The 19,909-nt window shown below is 40.2% G+C and overlaps 1 protein-coding gene across 2 annotated transcripts in view; it reads left to right on the plus strand.

Annotated features, from left to right (window-relative positions):
• Positions 1-2,356: 2,356 nt before the first annotated feature.
• prkd3 (protein kinase D3) overlaps positions 2,357-19,909 on the plus strand; it is a 294,030-nt gene continuing 276,477 nt past the window's right edge. For both annotated transcript variants that reach the window (XM_052011314.1, XM_052011315.1), the window contains exon 1: positions 2,357-2,926. In XM_052011314.1, the coding sequence (XP_051867274.1) occupies positions 2,630-2,926 (297 nt within the window). In that variant the 5' untranslated portion in view covers positions 2,357-2,629. The remainder of the gene's footprint in view (positions 2,927-19,909) is intronic.

A 19,909-nucleotide genomic window follows, 5' to 3' on the forward strand; every position in this document is an offset into this window, starting at 1 on the left:
TTCTCATACCAGTATTTAGATATTGGCAATGAGAAATTCCATGGTACATTCTTCGTCACTTTTACCGTTTTCTCAATCAATTCACGCCGGTTTGTTTATGACACCAAAAGGAAACGCGTCGTCCTGCCCTTACAAATGTTACACCAAGTCCATCGTACAACAGTTGTAACATGTTATCATGAAATAATGTAGTTCCACAATATTATACGCTAGAAATTAAAATATTTTAATCGATGTAACTTTTACATCAGGAAAAAATATGGTCTAGGCATAGTTCTGGCAAGAGCTCCATCCTAAATATCCAGATATACTTATCATCTACCTTTTAGAGAAAATTGAATGCTTCTTGACTCGTCCAGATCATGATCGGTGGAACTAATTTAAATTATGAAAACAAAGTTACTTGCGCCACGACGGCCCAGCTCAACACAAAAATAAAGGCAAATTTATTGACAATATAAAACATTTTATTCATACTTTAATATAAATCATTAAAACTAGGTGGGATCACTGGTGGGGAATTATTGGAATATCATTACGAGAGTGTTTTAATTTATTTCGTGATATTCTAGTTGTATTGGACCTAATGCGGCGATTAATGACTATTCACTGTGCGTCTTTACAAAGAAGAGAAATTTGGAGGGGTTTCCAAATAGGAGTTGCCCCAAGGGCCCATGCCATTATTTCTTCCAAAATCTTCAATGTAATTTTATTTTCTTATTTTCAGATTTCCATAATATGAATCTTTTATTCCTAATCAATGTTATGCTAGGATGCACTTGCTAATTAAAATCTTATTTGTATTGGAAGTTTTACGGCTATGTGAATAATTGCAGTTGTATAGTTTAGGGTGTGATTCGTATTTCTGTAAAGTGGTGCATGTATTGCAAAAATTGCTATGGAATTCAGAAATCAGCTCACAGAAGTGCTGCTTATAACCCACCGAGTTTTATCGCGCTAGCAGACTCTCCTCTCTATACACAAGACTGGCGCAATAAGGAAGGGTTGTGACCCGCGCTGAATCTCTCCTCATCATTAGCGAGAGGTACATGATCCCTATCAATATGATGAACTTGCTATATTTTATTTGTACTTATCGTCCCAACCCAGGTGCGTGGGTTATAGAAGAGTACACAGGTGATTGTTGTGCTCTAGAGTCAGTAGCCCAACCGCATTAACACAAAAAGTATTTTCAGTAATCAATACTAGCCTGTGATAACTTGACATTGCTTACTGAAAATGCAATTTCTAAAGTTGTTGTAACAAAATGAGAGCAGTTAAACATCTCTTAAATTCTGTTTTCATGGAATCATGTAAAGTGCATCTGTGGAGGTAAACAAAAGACCAATGATCACATCGTGCCCATGCCAGTAATAACTGTTTATTTTGAACTAATAATCTGATTTCCTTGCCCTAATTTGAGGGCATTATGAGTGTGTAAGTGCACACGTTAATACATGGCGTTACCTGTTACGCGTGACCGCCACTGTATTGTAAATTGTCGATGGTATCTGCAGAGTACCATCCAGTTTATGAACTTTACAAAGCAGAGTTTACATTGGGATTGGAATCGCCTTTAAGATCACGTGAGCCAAGATATGTACCTATGGACGTACATCTTCATTTTCCTTGTAGCACACCAGACCAGCGATTGGCAACCTGTGTCTATCTGAATGGAGATAGGAAGTATTAGAGTCCAGTGTGCTGTACAAGTAATCGACTAGCTTCCCAGTACCGCAGTTACGGATCTCCAGTTGAAAGCAGCAGTTTGTGTGTGTCAGGCGCAATGGGGACCCCTGTGGTTTGCTCACTGATGATTTATTTCACGATTGGTGTCATCAGATCCTTGCGCATTTAGCGATAAATGTTTCCGGGCAAACTCAGAGAGCCTCCCTAAATCACCGAGCCCTTGGAAAAAAAATAGTCGGAAACACACCAATAGCCAATAATGTGAATGGAGATGAACGGATATTAGAGATTTAGAACCATCCGGCCCAATTGGCCCGAGCAACACCGTCCGAATTTCCCTTCTCGCCAGTCCATCGGGAGCAGCCTGATCACAACCAGGGGCAGCCCCCCCTCCCCCCGTCGTTTTGTGGCGGTTACCGATGCTGGACATTTGAGTAGAAAGCTTAAGATTCTCAACACACAAACTTACATCGGTAGGAAACATCAACATCCCCCCCCAGTCGGTGAATGCAAGCGCCCTGAAAAAAAAGATACATTTGCACATTCTCGGGTTCTTTTTGTCGCTTTTGATGCACATGTCGGAAAGTTGGTAACATATTTAAAAATCATCTGTTCAACGAGCCGCCCCCTCTCTTTTTTTTCCTCTCTTGCAGAGTATTTCCGGTGACGGACTGAGCGTCTGTGACGGCGGATTGAAAGTACAGGGAGAGAAGAGGGGAGTGGGGAACATGAGTGGGATATCAAGAGAGTGCTACCGCTGACCAAACTTGACGGCAAATGCCAGGCCGCCAGAGTGCATTCCCGTTTCAGTGAACCTTCGGGAGAGTGGACTGTTGGGACTTGCTGCATTGTTTCTTTTTCTTGTTTTTTTTGGTTGTTGTTTTATTGTTGCAACGCTGGAAGTTTCAGAGTGGAAATTCATCGCCGGGGAGCCAGCCAGATGTCAAGCAACAGCAACTCGTCTCCTCCCGTGTCCCAGAGATTGCTGCCGTCCGCGCTGCCGCTGCCCGCCTCTTCGCCCACGCCGTCGCTGTCTCCGCCGGCCACCGCTGTGCTCTCGGGCCGGGTTTCCAATGGGAGCCTCAGCGCCCCGAGTCCCACCAATTCCCGAGGATCCTTCAACGGCGTCTCCTTCCTTCTGCAGATCGGCCTCACACGCGAACCGGTGACCATCGAGGCACAGGACATCTCCCTCTCTGCCGTCAAGGATCTCGTCTGCTCTATCGTGGACCAAAAGGTACTGTTGTTATAGCCTAAAGATCGAATATTGATAGCTTAACCAGCAAAACAAAACTTTTTGTTTGTTGGGGTGTGGGGACGGTGCTGAGGGAAAGGCAGTGCTTTCTATCAAGTTAAAGAAACCAATGATCAAAAGGTGTTGCCAAAAGCTTCTTGTTTCTATTTCTGAACTCTTGAAACGTACTTGTGCCGAGGTGTGCCGTTTCGCCTCGCAGACCTAACGGTTCTTTTTGTATGGTTTGAACTGGAGAGACGCGACCTGTCAAGGCGTGATGTAATCTTTTAAGTAGTTCCTTGATCAATTCCCAGAACAAGAAGGTAGCAATTTCCCCCTCGACCTCCTCCCCAACCCCCTCCACTTTTTAAAAAGAAACCTCGGCCAACCTGCCGTACAGAAGGTTGAGCATTGCTGCATTCAGCTGCAGAAGATGAAATCATGTACCTTTAAACGGGCAGGAGGATTATTTGCTTGAGTTTGATACAAGGTTTTGTCCTGTTTTGTTACCATTCATTCCTGTGTCAGAGTTGACCAAACCAGTAAACCAATTCAAGTGGCTAATTACTTTGTAGAACATTTATAACGCTGGTGAAATATGTAAATATCCACAATTTTGACGAGCTGCTCAGCTATTATAACTTGTAGGTTTCTTAGGCACTAACTCAGTACAGGCTGGCAACTGCACAACAATCTCTTACACCCTTAACTTTTTTTTCTGGCTGGTTCAACTGCTTCAAGTATGCATAAAATGTTGGTTATTATGTAATTGATTTAAATTGTTACTGAATCAGTGTTCTGTACAGAGGATCCATTGTACTGCTTTGATAAAACAGTGGCACAAGCTTGTGATACGCAATTTTCAATTTTTACTGGAATATTTTAAAAATTGGGGAATTAACTTTGTATGATGCTAATGTGGGTTTTTGGATCATCCACACAATGCTTACAAGTAAACACATTGGTGTTAAGGATATCTAATTAAAATTGCATTAAATCTTAGCTCTGTACATTGCATCCTCTTCAATGTATTTTCAAAATCTTTACATATGAAAACATCTCAGCTGTTAATGACTGAGTTAATAATTTAGCCAGCATTGAACCTTGTGTTCTGGGAGTATTTAATTTTTCATAATACACCTGATTTAAATTGATTGTTGAATGAAAGGTTAGTTAACTTTTTATCATGTGTTATTGGATTATTCTAATCTTTTTAGGTTGAGGACACGTCGTGCAGTGGTTGCACAGTAAAAAAAAACAAACAGAATTAGATACAACCAGCAGTTTGGAAAAAAACATCTGGCAAAATTGGTCTATATTGACTCCAATATTTTGTCTTCCCTAAATTTCTTGGTTCTCCTTTCCCTGCTGGCACAATAAGAGAATTTTAGAGAAAATCTGAAGCGTAAAAAAATTTAGTTCTTGTTTCAAATCCCCTTTGGTACATCAAGGAATTCTTTAACTCAATCTGCTCATTGGAAAACTACTTAGATTGGGTGTATTTCTATATTTTCCAACCCACCATGATTTTACTCCAAATCTAAATACATTGTTACGAACCAGCAACAAAAGAAACACACTGGGTCATGATTCAGTGTTTAAAAACTGCTTTATTAATAGCTACTTATGATAATAAGAAAAATAAAAGTAAAAATGTTAGAATGTTAGAAGTAAAAATGTTCAATCTTAAACATTAACCCCAAAAACTAAACTCGAAGTGTGTGTGTGGCAAATTCCCAAACTCCACGTCCAGGAATGGTTCTTAAAGTTCAGTTCAGCAAGCCGTAAGGTGAAACATGAGCAACGGCTTCTTCAACAACCACCGTTGACTGAAGATAAGACATAGTAATTACGAAATCCAAATGTTCCACGATGGAACCCAAACAACACCTCAGTGTTTATTCGGTAGTGACTTCCTCACCCCGAAAAGCATCCGAATCGTGGCCGTCCACACACAAATACCTGTTTCCCTCCACAGGTTAAAGACAAAGTGGACTCCACCGGATTACTCCAAATAATCCATATGTGGATTGTAGTGACAGACACAGTTATTGTTTCTCATCCATTGATAGAGAAACTAGCAGGCTGGTCGCTCTCTCTCTCGCTCTCTCTCTCTCGACTGACTGCTCCAAAACGTCATTACGTCCTTTATCTTCTGTTGACATAAGCACGCCACACACACACCACTATGCTCTTATCTTAAAAGGACATTCACCAATAGTAACCTAGTCCGTAACAATATGGAAAACATTTTTGGGTGAGTTGTAAAATCTGCATTTCATCCATTCCTGCCTCTTGAGTTAGGTTATAATAACCATTTATTAATTCTGTTTCAATCAGTCTTTGGTAGCATGATATAGAGAAGTTCCTTCTCAATTTTAAAAAAGTTGATCTGTTATAGAGGCTATCTTGTTCTGGAAACAATTTCTCCACAACCACCCAATTTAATCTCTTCATAATGTAATAAAGCATTCATTCTATCTTTCTGTTTTGCAGGAAAGGATTGTAACCACTTAAACTAGTTGCAGGCTTTCAGTTCTGTAAAATTCTTAAGTCTCTATTTTCTACAGTACCTTGATCTTTTCTATTTTTATATGGAGACTAGAAATTCGAACAGTACTTTAGTGTTAGTCTGTGCAAAGTATTGTACAGACATTTGTGTTTCTTGTTTTTATAATCATCTACATTTTCTAAAGGAAACTCCAGTAGTTTGGTTGCACTCCTCCTGGTCTGATTGTTTTGTGTTGTTGGTTGTGGCAATTATTTGCTGTGATATTTATGATGTAATGGGGTTGTGAATTAACTTGTCTTGAAAATTCTAAATACTCATTTTATTGCCTTATCATTCTGAAGAAACAAAATTTGATATTTTACCCACTTGGGTGGGCTGGATTACATATTTGCCAGATGGGATTCGTGAACTTTCACTTGACCTTTTAGGCTGTACTCTCTATTTCACCTACAGTTTTCTTGAAATTAAAATTGGTTTTCATCTCAGAAATTGCAAAAAGGTACTCTGTAGCATGTGCACCTACACATAAAACTAAATGCTTGCGGCTACTGATGCAGGACAGGCTGTTCAAATAGGCCAATTATGCCCTTATTATCGGGGGACCTCAAACATGAATAGTGCTGTGAGTTGCTCCTCATGGAAGAGGAGATGTACTTGTTTCAGTATGGGATGCATTGCATATCCTTGAATTTGGGTAAAGCATACTTATGTTGTGGGGAAATTGAGTGCAACACTCTGAATCACTGGTTCTAGCATGCTAGAATGAAAATAAATTGCCATAAACCTGCTTGTCAAGAGTAATCCTTCATACATTGATCTAACGCCCACAGTCCTTTAACTGTCAGTGACATCAGTTTGTGTGACTTTTTTTTTTATTTTCGGAGATATGGGCATTCTCAAACTTTCTCGTGACCTAGACGGAGTCTTTTTGGCCCCTTGATTCCATGCCAGCTCTCAGAGCAATCCTACCAATCTGATTTCCTCACTTATTTTGCTGTAGCTTATGTGCTCTCTCATGCCCACCAATTCCTCCTGATTCTCACCTACCAACACTCTGAGGACTTATAGTAGTCAATAAACTGAACCACCTGCCTGTCTTTGGGATGTGGGAGGAAACCGGAGAATTTGGGGGGGGGGGTAACCCATCCAATCACAGGAAGGGCATACAAACCTTGCATGGGCAGCAGCTGAGATCAAGCTTAAACCTAGATTACAGGAACTGTGCGCAGTGCCACAATCCAATGCTGTCCATTGATGGAAAATTGGTATTGGTTTGTTAATTGTTCTGTGTATTGAGATACACTGAAAAGCATTCGTTTTGCTTGCAATCCAGACAAATCATGCCATACATAAGTACATCGAGGTAGTAGAAAGAAAACAGAATGCAGAATATAGTATTACAGTTACAGAGAAAGTGCGGTGCAGGTTGACAGATAAAGTGCAAGAGCTACCACGAGGTAGATTGGGAGAGTGAATTCATCTATTGCCCTTTCCTGATTGCCCTTTGGATGAGTCATGGAGGCAAATGAGCACAGAGATGGGCTTTTGGCCCACTGAGTCCGCACCAGCCATCAGGCACCCATTTATGTTAATACTACACTATTCCTGTTTTAGTCTTCCTGTTTCTATCATATTCTACCGCTCACCTACACCACTAGGGGCAATATACAGTGGTCAATTGACCTACCACCCTGCACATCTTTGGGATGTGGGGGGAAATCCACACAGTGATGGGGAGGACACATAGACAACACCCAAATTGAACTCGGCTCATTGGAACAATGAAGCATCTGCATTACCTGCAGTCCCACTGTGTGACCCACCAAAAGTTGTGCTGAGTTGCCTTCTCGAACCGCTGCAGTACAAGTATAGTAATGGTAAAGCCGAGTGGTTCGCTTGGCCAGTTCAGTGGGCATTTAAATGCATAGATGGATCTGGATTAACATGCAGGTTAGACTGAATAAGGATGGCAGCTTTCTTCCCTTGAGGGCATAAGTGAGCCAAATGCGCTTTTACAACAGTCTAGTAGTTTTGTTGCCATTACTTGTTTGCTTTTATTAAGTTCCAAATTATTAATTGAATTCAAGTTCAACAGCTGCTGTGGTTGGACTTGAACTCTGGCCTACTTAATCATTGCACCATCACTGTACCCTAAGATATTGGATTGTTCTGCTCTAATTCGCTTAAGGTTAATCTAGAGAAAAGTGTACTGGTTGCCTCACAATATCAGCAACCCCAGTTCAACCCTGACCCTGGCTCCTGTCTGTGTGGAGTTTGCATGTTCTCCATGTGTCTGCATGGGTTTCCTCTGGCTTTCTCCGGTTTCCTCCCACATCCCAAAGACATGCGGTTTGGGAGATTAATTGGATACCGTAAATTGAGCCTAGTGTGGTAGAATCTGGGGGGACTTGATGGTATTGTGTATTAGAGTGGATGGGTGTTTGATGGTTAGTGCTACTCTTTGAGCCAAAGAGCCTGTTTCCGCACTGTATGAATCTTTCTGTGGGTAAGGCAGATTCGATTTGTCACCTCAACTCCGCCTTGCTGAAAGCAGACTATTCTAACTACAAGTCACCTAAGGTCCTTTGTAGTCAGAAGAAAGAGGCCACTTTCAGTAAGACTGAGTTGAGGTGACTGGATACTTCACCCTTACGTTACTATAGTTTGCAACATTTCTTACAGCTAAGAGGTGAATTGTGCCATAATAGTTCACCTAATTTGAATGTCTAGATGAAAGATCTAAAATTAGTCTCAGATGATGAAATGAATTACTGATTACCATAACATTACTCTACCAGACTAGGGCTGAACCACAATTTGTCTTTTTGGAAATCTGGCTGCTTATTTTACTAAAGGTATTATTCTCGGCTCATTCCAATAGAACCTAGTCTGGTCTGCAGTGGTTTTCATAAACATGTTGAATGTGAATTGTCCCATGGTCAGCTTTTTTTTTACTCCTTATTGAAATAATTTTCTAAATTGTCATTACAATCTCATGAGAATTTAAAAAGTCATAATTGGCTCATTTCCATTATAGGTTGCTCCTGAATTCTCTGAAGTATCAGGTATGTAGTAACTAACTAGTTTTGTACATAGTTTTGCTCAGATAAACACATTCATAACATTACAATCACACAAAATGGTTTTCACAATGATGGGGGAAGAAACACTTATCACACTTGAAAGGTAGTTGTAGTGCATGATACTTTGGACTGAGACTCAAATGGGAGAAACAGCTCAGTTTTTTTATGGCATAGACACATTGAGCTGAAAGACCACCTTGTGTGCTGTAAATTTCTGATTCAGTGATTGCTTACATTCTGCAATTGTACAGAATCTGTTGTTTTTCATTAATTTACATTGTTTTAATATTTTAAAATATGTAAAAGATGGGTGAACAAGGGTGATTGAATATGGGTGGATTGAGAATCACTTGACAGGCAAAAGTAGAAAGGATAGGATTGCCCACAATTAGACATGAATGCTGGCAGATGAGAGTTTGAATATGAGGCTTTCTGTCTCCACCTTGGCTTGAAAGACAGTGAAGTATCAAGAGCACAAACTTCTTCTGTGGTATAGTAAGCTGTACATGAAGTAAATTTGATGACTTTTGTAAATATTTTTGTTGCAAGTGAACCTTGAACATCCATAGCCTAAGGTCTGTGGATCTTCAGACCTTTGAATTTGACATCTTGCTGAAAGGAGACATTTGTTTTTTCCAAAAAATCTTCAATTGATAACTTGTGCAGCAGTCAATGCTGCTTCCTCGCATCTCGGGACCCAGGTTCAATCCTGACCTTAAGTGCTGTCTGCATGTTGTTTCTCTCTGTGACCATGTGGGATTCCTCTGGGTGTTCCAGTTCCTTCTTGTGTTGGTAAATTAATTGGCTACTGTAAATTACCCCTCAGTGTAAGTTAATGGCAAAAAAGAATTAATGGGGATCTGTGAGAGGGAACAAGTTGCAGTGCTACAGGGGACTGGGACTAATGGGATTGCTGCCTAGCAGCTGGCATGGATCCATAGGGCCACATAGCTTTCTGTTGTGTCATTATGTAAAGGGTGAGAATTTTTATACTGATTTACTCTTTGTTTCAATTTTTTCCCCTACTATGTCAGGAATTGTATTTTTTAAAAGTTGAAATTAAAAAAAAGTGCTGGAAGAGCTCAGAACTGATGAAAAGTCTTTGAACTGAAACGTTAACTGTTTCTCTTTCCACAGATGCTGTTTGACCTGAGTTTTTCTGGCACTGTTTTTATTTCCAGCATATGCAGTTTTCTTTTGACTTTTGTTTTTAAAGCTGCCTTCTAAAGCACTGCAAAGCTAGCCATATGTTTCAGTTAGTGCAAGAAATATTGAGATGATGTGCCTTGTGAGTAAGGTATCGTGCAGAGATGAATAATAAATTCAGAGCATTTTAAAGAATCTTTGGTTTTTGCATGGGTACAGAAAAATTAAAAGCTGTTAGAATTTTAGTCTTCAGCTCAAGGGTTGTAAAGAGAAAGAGTGATTTACAAGTTGCATTGAAAAGGTAGTTGAATGAACTTGTCTACTTTGAATGTTAATCTGACTATTGATCTTGCATTGGGCTGCTTGAAATGTGAAGAGATTTTAATCAAAGGAAGTCAGAACAAGCGTACAAAGTCTTTAGGAGAAAGGAAAGACTTTTATACCACCTTTGACAACCTCTGGCTATAAAACACTTTGGCATATTGAAGCTCTTCTGAACTTTTGGGGAATTCTATCCCTCAACCTCTTGGGGACATTGGGTTGTGGAATTTTGATATCAATACATTTTGTTGGGTAAGGACATCAAAGAATGTGGACCAGTGGTGAGTTAATAGAGTTGGTAATGTTGGAATAGGCTTGAGAACCTGAATGGTCTACTCCTGTTTCTCACTTCCATCAAAACAAGTCACAGAGTGTATTTAAAGCCAGCAGTCGAGAGTTCTTGGAGCCTTTGGTCTTTTAGACCCTCAAGTGAGCTAATATAAATCACCAAGGTTTTCTTTGACACGTTCATTCATCTGAACTCTAGCTTTGTAAATTTTATTTACCAGAAATGTTAAGTTCATGCTGAGAATGTATTACATATTCTATTTTCACTGTTCCTCCCTCCCTCCCTCCTGTAATTGTAAACAAGGAATCATTTAGAAATTAAAATTTAACATGCAAATTAGGAGTAGGCCACTCAGCCTCTCAAACATGCTCTACCATTTAATAGGATTATGGCTGATGTGATTGTAATTTTGACTCTGCATTTTGTAATCTTGACCTGTGGTAACTTTTCACCCCTGCTGATCAAGTATCTATCTACCTCTACCGTAAAATATTCAAAGCCTTTGCTTCCATTGCCCTTTGAGAAGAGAGTTTCAAATATTCTGGTCCTTGGAGAGGTAAAATTCATCTTGTCTGTCTTAAATGGGTGACCTCATTTTAAAAAAAAATTAACCCCTGGCTCTATCGCAAGAGGAAGCGTCCACATCCACTCTGTTGAAACCATTCAGGATCTAGTAGGCTTCACCTCTGAGCTCTGTCATTCTTCTAAGCTCCAGTGGATACAAGCTTAACTTTCATCAATGTTAAATTAACCTAAAGCTGGGTGAAGTAATTCTTGTGTTGAGGATTTTCTTTAATGACTGTAAATGTTTCTCATTCCTTTATTCAAAGCAGTTATTGCTCTATTTGACTACTTGTGCTGTACAGTGCCAATTTCTTGATTATATTGGTGCATAAGATGTATATTCTCCATATTATGAACTGGATTCTTTTGCTTGACTTGTATCAGCTTTCACATGTGAGCCCATGCCCCTCATCATCTAGTGCACAAAGCATTTAAGGTGGAGTGCATTTGGGATAAACAATGGAGTCTTTTATTGCTAATGGAGAGTTTCTAGTGATTTCACATGTTTTGAATCATAGAGTTATACAGCATAACAATAGGCCCATCAGCCCAACTCATCCATGCTGACCAAGATGTCGAGTCCCATTTGCCTGCATTTGGCCCATAGCCCTCTAAACCTTTTCTATCCATGCACCTGCCTAAATGTCTTTTAAACATTGTAAGTGAACCTGCCTCTATAGCTTCCTCTGGCAGCTTGCTGCATATATCCACCACCCACTGCCTGGAAAAAAGTTTCTCCTCAGTCCCTTTTAAATCTTTCCCCTCTCATCTTAAATCTATGTCCCCAAGCATGAGTCCCCCCCCCCCCCCCCCCCCAGGTAGACTGGCGACCATCCACCAATGTCCTTCGTGATTTTATATAGCTCTATAAGGTCACCTCTCAGCCTCCTATGCTTCAGGGAAAAAAGTCCCAGCCTCTCATAACTCAAGCTCTCCAGTCCTGGCAACATCCCATGAATCTTTTCTGTACCCTTTCCAGCTTGATGATATCCTTCCTATAGGTGGGCAACCAGAGCTGCATATGATACTCAGTGTATTCTCACCAATGACTTGTACAGCTATAACATGATGTCTGAGATCCTGTACTCAATCACTTCAGATGATGGATAATATCATTCATGGAAGACATCTTTTAATAACTCTGCCAATGCAATTAGCCTGATACAATTTGATTACACCTGGAGTAATGAGGCAGTCTTGATTATATTAAATGAGAGTGTCCTTAACATGCTAATACTTTGATTGTAGTCATTAAAGTATTAAAGTGAATGCACCCAAAATGTCTGTGCACTAAAATGTTGCCATTCCAGTTGCATTGCTAACATCTTGTATCTGAGCTGAGTGTGATGGATTACGGATAATTTAAAATAAGAAATGATGGACACCATGTTTTTGTTCTTCTGTTTCTTAACTTAATTGAGAATGGTGTGATAAGGCAGGAACTTGCCAAGGGACAATGTTCCACATGCTCCACTCCACTGTGAATTCATTTATAATCCCCAGCAGGGGAGGTAAATTGTGCATTGGATCCCAAATGCATTGACTTGTTATGAACTGAATATTTTGAGGATCATAAATGTTGTAACTGGAATGCAATTTGAAGTTGTGTTGCGGCTATGCTGAAATTAAAAAAAACTAATTTGGGTATGTACTAATATTAATTGGGAAGATTACATTAATTTTTATTTGGTACATTGTATAATTGGGATCCCTCCAGCCTCCTCTCTACACACTCTGATTTGTAGACTGAAGTAAAGGTGAAAACTTTGGTCTCTCCCTGTTGTGTCCAGTTTGGTTTTAACCTGATTGATTCAAAATGTTCTGTTTAGAATTGGGCTCTGCATTGTGCAAACTCATCTAGTTTTCTTGTTTGGAACCTTGACTGGATCAGGTCCAGGTTGGTTTGGAAAATGTTGAGTTAATCAAAATCATTTTGCATCCTTGTGCAAAAGAGATCTGGCCACGTGGGTTGTTTCTGTAATGCAGCGTGGAAGAGAAATAAGAACTTAGCATCTGCAGCAGTGAAAACTTAATTTTATAAATTAGTGCCAATAATTGGAGACAAGGTTTTTCTTTAAAAAATCTGATTATTTGCTGAGAGATGAAATGAATCCTTAATACTCTGCTGTGTTTTTAAACTGTCTCGGATTTTGCTCTGAAGGGGTGTGGTCTAGAGATTACTGGATGTGGTTCAGTTCCCCAAACTGTTCTATAATTGTTCCAGAAGATTCAGAAGGAATCCTCTCAAGTTACCCTGAAATTGCAGGTTTAGTGAATTGAAGTTTGACAAATCACCGAACATGAAGCCACACCCTGGGTTATATGATTATCAAAGACCCCTCCCACCCTGATCATTGTCTCCTCCCACCTTCCCTTGGACAGAAGATACAAAAGTTTGAACGTGTACCACCAGGCGCAAGGACAGCTTCTATCCCACTGTAATAAGACTTCTGAACAGATCTCTTCTGTGATAAAGAACTCCTGATCTCTCGATCAACCTCGTCATGGCCCTTGCAACTTATTTTGACTACCTGTAATGCACTTACTCTGTAACTGCAACACTATTCCTTTATTCTGTTATTGTTTTTCATTTTGTACTACCTCAATGTGTTTATGTATGGAATGATCTTCTGGATGGCATGCAAACAAAGCCTTTCACAGTATCTCAGTGAATGTGACAATAATAAACCAATTACTTAATCATGTGTCACAGAAAGATGCTACTTGGCTCATGTACCAGCGTAATTTCTGGAAAAAATCCATCCATGTCATCTCAGCTCCCAGTTCTTTGTCCACATCTCTGAAAATACTTCCACTTTAATGTTTAACTGTTTCTTTTTTTGAATGCTGTTATTGAGTCTACATCCACTACCCTTTCAGACAGTGTAATCTAGACCAGTAGTTGCATAAGCCTTTTCTGTCGCATTTGATTCTTTTGCCCTTAAGCCCATAAGATGCAGGAGCAGAATTAGGCCATCGAGTCTGCTCCACCATTCAATCATGGCTGATTTTTTTTTTAACCCCATTCTTCTGCCCTCTCCCTGTAACCCTTAACCCCGTTACCAACCAAGAACCTATCAACCTCTGCCTTAAATGCACCCAATAACTTGGCCTCCACAGCCCTCTGTGGCAACTAATTCCACAGATTCATCACCCTCTGGCTGAAGAAATACCTCCTTATCCCACTTTTAAATGGACAACCTTTATTTTGAGGCTGTTCTCTTGGATCCTAGGCTCTCCTATTAATGGAAACATCCTCTCCACCTCCACTCTATCCAGGCCTTTCAGTATTCGGCAGGTTTCAATGAGATTCCTCCCCTCATCCTTCTGAACTCCATCGAGTACAGGCCCAGAGGCATCAAACTCTTCTCACAGGTTAAGCCTTTCATTCCTGGGATCATTGTTGTGAACCTCCTCTGAACTCATTCCATACATAATATCCTCACATTAAATATTTGTATCCCTGACCCCTGTATTAAATTTGTATCTTTTGGTTACTGATTTTTTTTCTGTAACTGGCAACAGAAGCAGTTTCTCATTTAGTGTATCAGATTCTTTCATGTTTAAAATGGATGTTGCTGAGTACTACCAGCATTTTCTGCTTTTGTTTTGGATTTCTGGTATCTGCATGCTTTGTTTGTGGTTCCCTATCATATTTCATCTTAAAGTTATTTGGTTTTAGGAGAACAATCCCTGTTCTCCACACTGCCCAACCTGAAGTCCTTCATCCCTGGTATCATTCCAGTCAATCTTCACTGCATTAAGTCCTCTCGTCTTCCTGAAAACCAGTGCCCAAAACTGGACTCTCTACCCCAGCTGAGGTGTAACCATTTTTTGCTTCTTTATAGTAAAACACAACAGATGGTGAAATCTGAAACAACAGCAGAGAATGTTGGAAGCACTCAGTGGTTTAGCAGCTTCTGTAGGGAGAGGATCTGAATTGGGTGTTTCAGGTCAAGGACTTCTCATCAGAAATGTGAGAAAATAAGCATGTTCTGCATTTCAGAGGAGGAGGAGTGGAGAGAACAAAGGAGATCTGGGACTGAGTGCAGACCAAGGCTATCAAGGTAGCAATTTTTTAAAGAAAAAGACAGTTTTTTGTAAAGAAACAAACTGAAGGGTGCAGCCACATCTGTGGAGAGTAAGTGTGATCGCCTGATATGGTTGAATTCAGGGAGTCCTGTTGAATTCAGGAAATCAAGACTGCAAAAATTCCACATAAGTTGTTCCTCAGTTACATTGTGTACAGTTAGTGCAATGTAGGAAGCTGAATACAGTGAGGTCAGAGTGATGGAGAATTAAAATGATAGGCAACTGGAAATTCGGGGTTGCTCTTCAAAAGAGAACAGATGTCTTCTGCAAAGTGGCCACCAGGTCTGGGACAACACACAAAGGAGCTGGAGGAACTCGGCGAGTCAGGCAGCATCGATGGTGGGAAACGGACAGCCGACGTTGCGGGTGGAGACCCTTTGTCGGGGCTGTGTCTCCAGCTTTAGATTTGTTTTTTTCAGTGTAGAGGGGGCCACCTTCTGAGGACCAAATGCAATGCACTAAACTGAAAGAAGTGCAAGTGAATTGCTGCCTCACTTGGAAGGGCTCTTTGGGTCCCTGGATGAAGAGAAGGGAAGAGGTAAAAGGGCAGATGTTCCATTTCTGGAGGTTGAATGGGAAAGAATTCTGGGGAGTGGTAGGTGGAGATGGATGGGCAGACCAGGGAGTCACAGAGGGGATTATCCCTTCAGAGAAAGGGGAGGGGAAGATGTATCTGGAGATATAGTCTCATTAAAGATGGTCATGCTGTGACACTTTACTCTGTATTCTGTTATTGTTTTTACCCTGTACTACCTCAATGCACGCTGTACTAACTCAATGCACTGTGTAATGAATTGATCGGTATGAACAATATGCAAGACAAGTTTTTCACTGTACCTCAGTACAAGTGACAATAATAAACCAATACCAAATTATGGAGGAGGATCAGTTAGATGTGGAGAATGGTGAGGACGAAGGTAAGGACAAGGAGAAGCTCTATCTTTTGCAATTAACCTGTCGCCTTCAAAGATTTACACCCAGGTTTCTCTGTTACTGCACATCTCTGAAACTAGTATATCACTTCCATTGCCTCATTTTTACTTTTGAGGTCTGTTGCAATTGTCCTTCTTCACTGCATTTGAGTTTCTCATCCTTGGTTTACACGAGATATAAACACTGCAGAATTTGAAATTATTTCTTGTGTATAAGTACTTATTATAAGAAGGCACCAGTAAAAGGTGGAGTTGGGCTTATTAATGACAAAGAAGGTGATACAAGCTGTGGAGCACAGGGCTGGAATGCTGAGGAAGAAAATGCTTACACAGTGTCAATAAAACTGAAGATAGCAGAGGTAATAGATGTTAAGACCTATTGGAAAGCTGGCTGATTAGTGTGGATAATCCCTAGGTCTGGATAGCTTTTAACCCAGATTGTGAAGGCAAGTGGACATGGAGCTAACAGAAGAGTTCGCTGTCGTCTTTCATTCTTCTGAGACAGAGGAAAGATGCCATAGGATTGGTAAGTGGCACATTTGACACCCTTGTTCAAGAAAGGATATAATAATATTCCATGTTAGACTGACTAGCCTGTAGTTACGTCACTGATGGGTAAGGTTTTAGAAATTGGGGAGGAAGTGAAATTAACAGGTTACTGGAAAGATTTGAGCGAGTTAAGGAGAGTTGGCATGGATTTGTACAAAGCAGACCATATTTGACTAACCTGATTGATGTTTTCAATGAAGTAACAGAGGAGGTTGAAGGGAATGCAATGGATGTTGGATGTATGGATTTTAAGAGAATTTGACAAAATACCACAAAAGCCTGGCTAACACAATTGAGGTCGTGGAATAGGAGAATCATTGTTGGCTTGGATTAAGGATAGAAATTAATGGATAGAAAATGCTTCCTATACTGAAGGATGGGAAGGTTATTTTTGCCTTCTAATTGAAGGTGTTGATAGAAGAACTTGCGGAATGAAAATAATACACAGTAATAAAAGCAAAGAAAAACTTTACTTCTCAAGTGACCCAGCAGTCGGAAGGCCTTGTTGCTTTGTATGTGTCGTCCTGATTAAGGCTCTGCTGAAATATCGATCTCAAGATGAACTCCACTTTTGCAGCTTTCTCCAGTCTCCATTCCACATACCCTGAAGCTTTAATTTTAACAAAAATTCTGCGTGCGCGTACGTGTATAGACACACACACACACACACACACACACACACACACACACACACACACACACACACACACACACACACACCCTGTTTATGACTTAGTAATTCCTCTATTAACTTGATCCAGGGATAATGGCTTTATGACATTATTTAAAAGGCTCAAGTACCACATTTTCACAATACTCAGTTCAACAGGTGAATTTCCTATTGTCTTGGAATTCCAGGCAGTTATCTTCCAGTTCTGTAAGGGAATTGACTCCTTTTGAAAATATTACAGGGCACTGTTACTGCCCTGTGTTATATGGGTCAGCTTTGAGAGAAAAAGATGCTGCTTTAATGATATGTTCCACTTTTAGTATTTGAGAACTCAGAAGTTGTAGGTATGAAATTGGATGGAGATTCTTCTCTGGAGGTTCTGCTCCTTCCTTTGTGCTACTGGTTGGAAGCTGAGATCTTTGTTGGGGGGGAAGCCACATTGATGTTTGGTGATGAGAAGCCATCCCATACAATGTCAGTGCACCTCTTGGTCTGCCCATTTCACTTCTAAGTTAAGGGCAGATACCAGATTTACTCTTTAATATTTTAAGTCTAAATGATAGCACATTTTATTTCTGTTTAAGCTTATAAAAATTAAAATTGCAACACAAGTTGGTAAGTCACGTTTTCACCACTTTTATCATCTGAATAATTATTTGTAATCATGTGTCCTCCCTGAACGATGTACAGCTTCTCAGATGTAATGTACATTGTGTTCTTTTTCTTGTTTTAAATATTTGACATAAAGCTGTTTCAGAGTTGCTGGTGATATTGAAGAATAGTAGCATTATTCATTTTTGGATCCAGTGGTATTGAGGTGTCTTATATTCAGAGCCAACAATGTGCATTTAATGATGCAGATTATAAGAAGTTCTGTTTTCTGTGGCACACCCAACAACCCAGTTGATTGAGAATGATGGGTTATGGTCAGATTGTGTTCTTTTGAACTAGGCCTCCAGGCTTGAGATTAGCAAAACTAATTTGCAAAGAACCTGCGCAATTGACACTATGTTTACTCCATTAGGCTGACATGGATTTGAACTCTGGTTCCTAAAGTGCCAGTAATATATTTCAGCAAAGAACAACAATATGTATTTTGTTTATCCCAATGTGCTCCAAACTAAATTTGACACATACATAAATAACCAAGCTAGATGGTCAATAAGTCAGTCTGAAAGTCAGAAGAGACATGGTTAGAGGAGTTGAGAGAGGTCAAGTGATATTGTTGTCTAAATGAACCTGATGCCATTGAGAAGTAAAAAAAGACATGCAGATGCAGGAATTCTGAAATTTAAACAGAAAATGCAGGAAACACGGCAGGTCAGGCAGCATCTGAAAAAGAGTCTCCGAGTTCACGGCTTTTGGTCAAAAAATCAAAGTTGCAGGGAAGGTGGAGGGGTCGTGAGAGCAAAAGGAATACTTGTGATTGGGTGGAGTTCAGGAGAGACTGAATGACGTAGTGTTGGTACTGGCTGAGAGGGTGATGAGGGTTTGTTAATCATGGCTTGTCTGTCTGGAAGAAATCTATGGGGGGGGTGGGGGGAAGGGTGTGGAGCAATGCTGGAATTGCAATACAGATTTGCCACTTAAATTCATATCAAAGTAATTCTAAGAGTTCAGTAACATTTACCGGACAATTATGATAGGAATCTAAAAAACATAAGATGAGACAATTCGTTCTGCCTTGAATGTTCTAAATCTTAGCATTCAACTTCATTAGAAGAGTGCTTTCCATTTTTTCTACCCTACATAGCATTGCAAGTTAGTCATCTTGGTGCATGTGTCCGGTAGGCTGCTGGAGGTTGCACTGAAATCTGATTTCACCACACCTCTGTGTTTGGGATCTTGCCAACTTGCACTGTAAAGAATTTTTTTCCCTCCATTCTTGTTCTTCTGCCATTCACTTGAAAATGACCTTGGGTTACTGACCAAAGATGGCCAATAAGTATGGGCCTTGCCAACCTTATATATAAAAAAAATTCTCATGAGTGAATTTAAGGAAAAAATCCATTTGTATTGTGTAACATAAATGTTTTCTTGGATTTTCAGGGATGGGTATAAATTCTAAATTAGTCAAGTGAGTGGCTGAGGTAGACTTTTCCCTTGAAATTTCACAATCTGGGGGAGAAAAGCAGAAACCTGTATTGTGATATTGTGGGGAAATAAAATGAGAAGTGTACAGGATTAGTGTGAATGGGTGCTTGATGTTTGGCGCAGACTCAGTGGGCTAAAGGGCCCATTTCTGTGCTTTGCGACTCTGACTCTTTGTAATCAGGAGAGAGGTATAGAAGCAAGACTAAGGTCAGGAAAAACTGCAGGTGGGGTCAGGGAGGGATTAGGGTAATGGCTGAATCAGGATGAACATGCTGAGAGAAAACTGAATGTTGCATGCACGGGTATGGCCCAATGCTGGTACGTCTGCACGAGTACATTTGTGGGATCAAGCCCCTATTTAGCACAACACCTTGGCTTGCTCTTCTTGTAGCAGTGAGGAAATGAGGGGTAGAAACTATCAGTTATTGGAGGAAATAAATCCAGAATTCTAAGCAAATGATTTCAGTCGCAGTCCCAACAGCAGTGCAATCACCAAGGTTGATCTACAGGAGAGTTACCCTGCCATCTCCACTCTCGATGGGAATTAATTCATTGTAAATAGCCCAAGAAACCCCTGCTTCCCCCCCCCCCCCCCCCCCCCCCCCCCCCCACAGCTCTTGTGCTTCATATAGAAATGCACTTGTTTATCATTCAGTATTTATTATGATAACAATTTTCTGTTAATTACTAACTGTCATAAATCTAGTTGCAGCTCTTAAAATACAAATTAGGAG

Source organism: Pristis pectinata, chromosome 3 (genome assembly GCF_009764475.1).
Source record: "Pristis pectinata isolate sPriPec2 chromosome 3, sPriPec2.1.pri, whole genome shotgun sequence".
NCBI lineage: Eukaryota > Metazoa > Chordata > Chondrichthyes > Rhinopristiformes > Pristidae > Pristis > Pristis pectinata.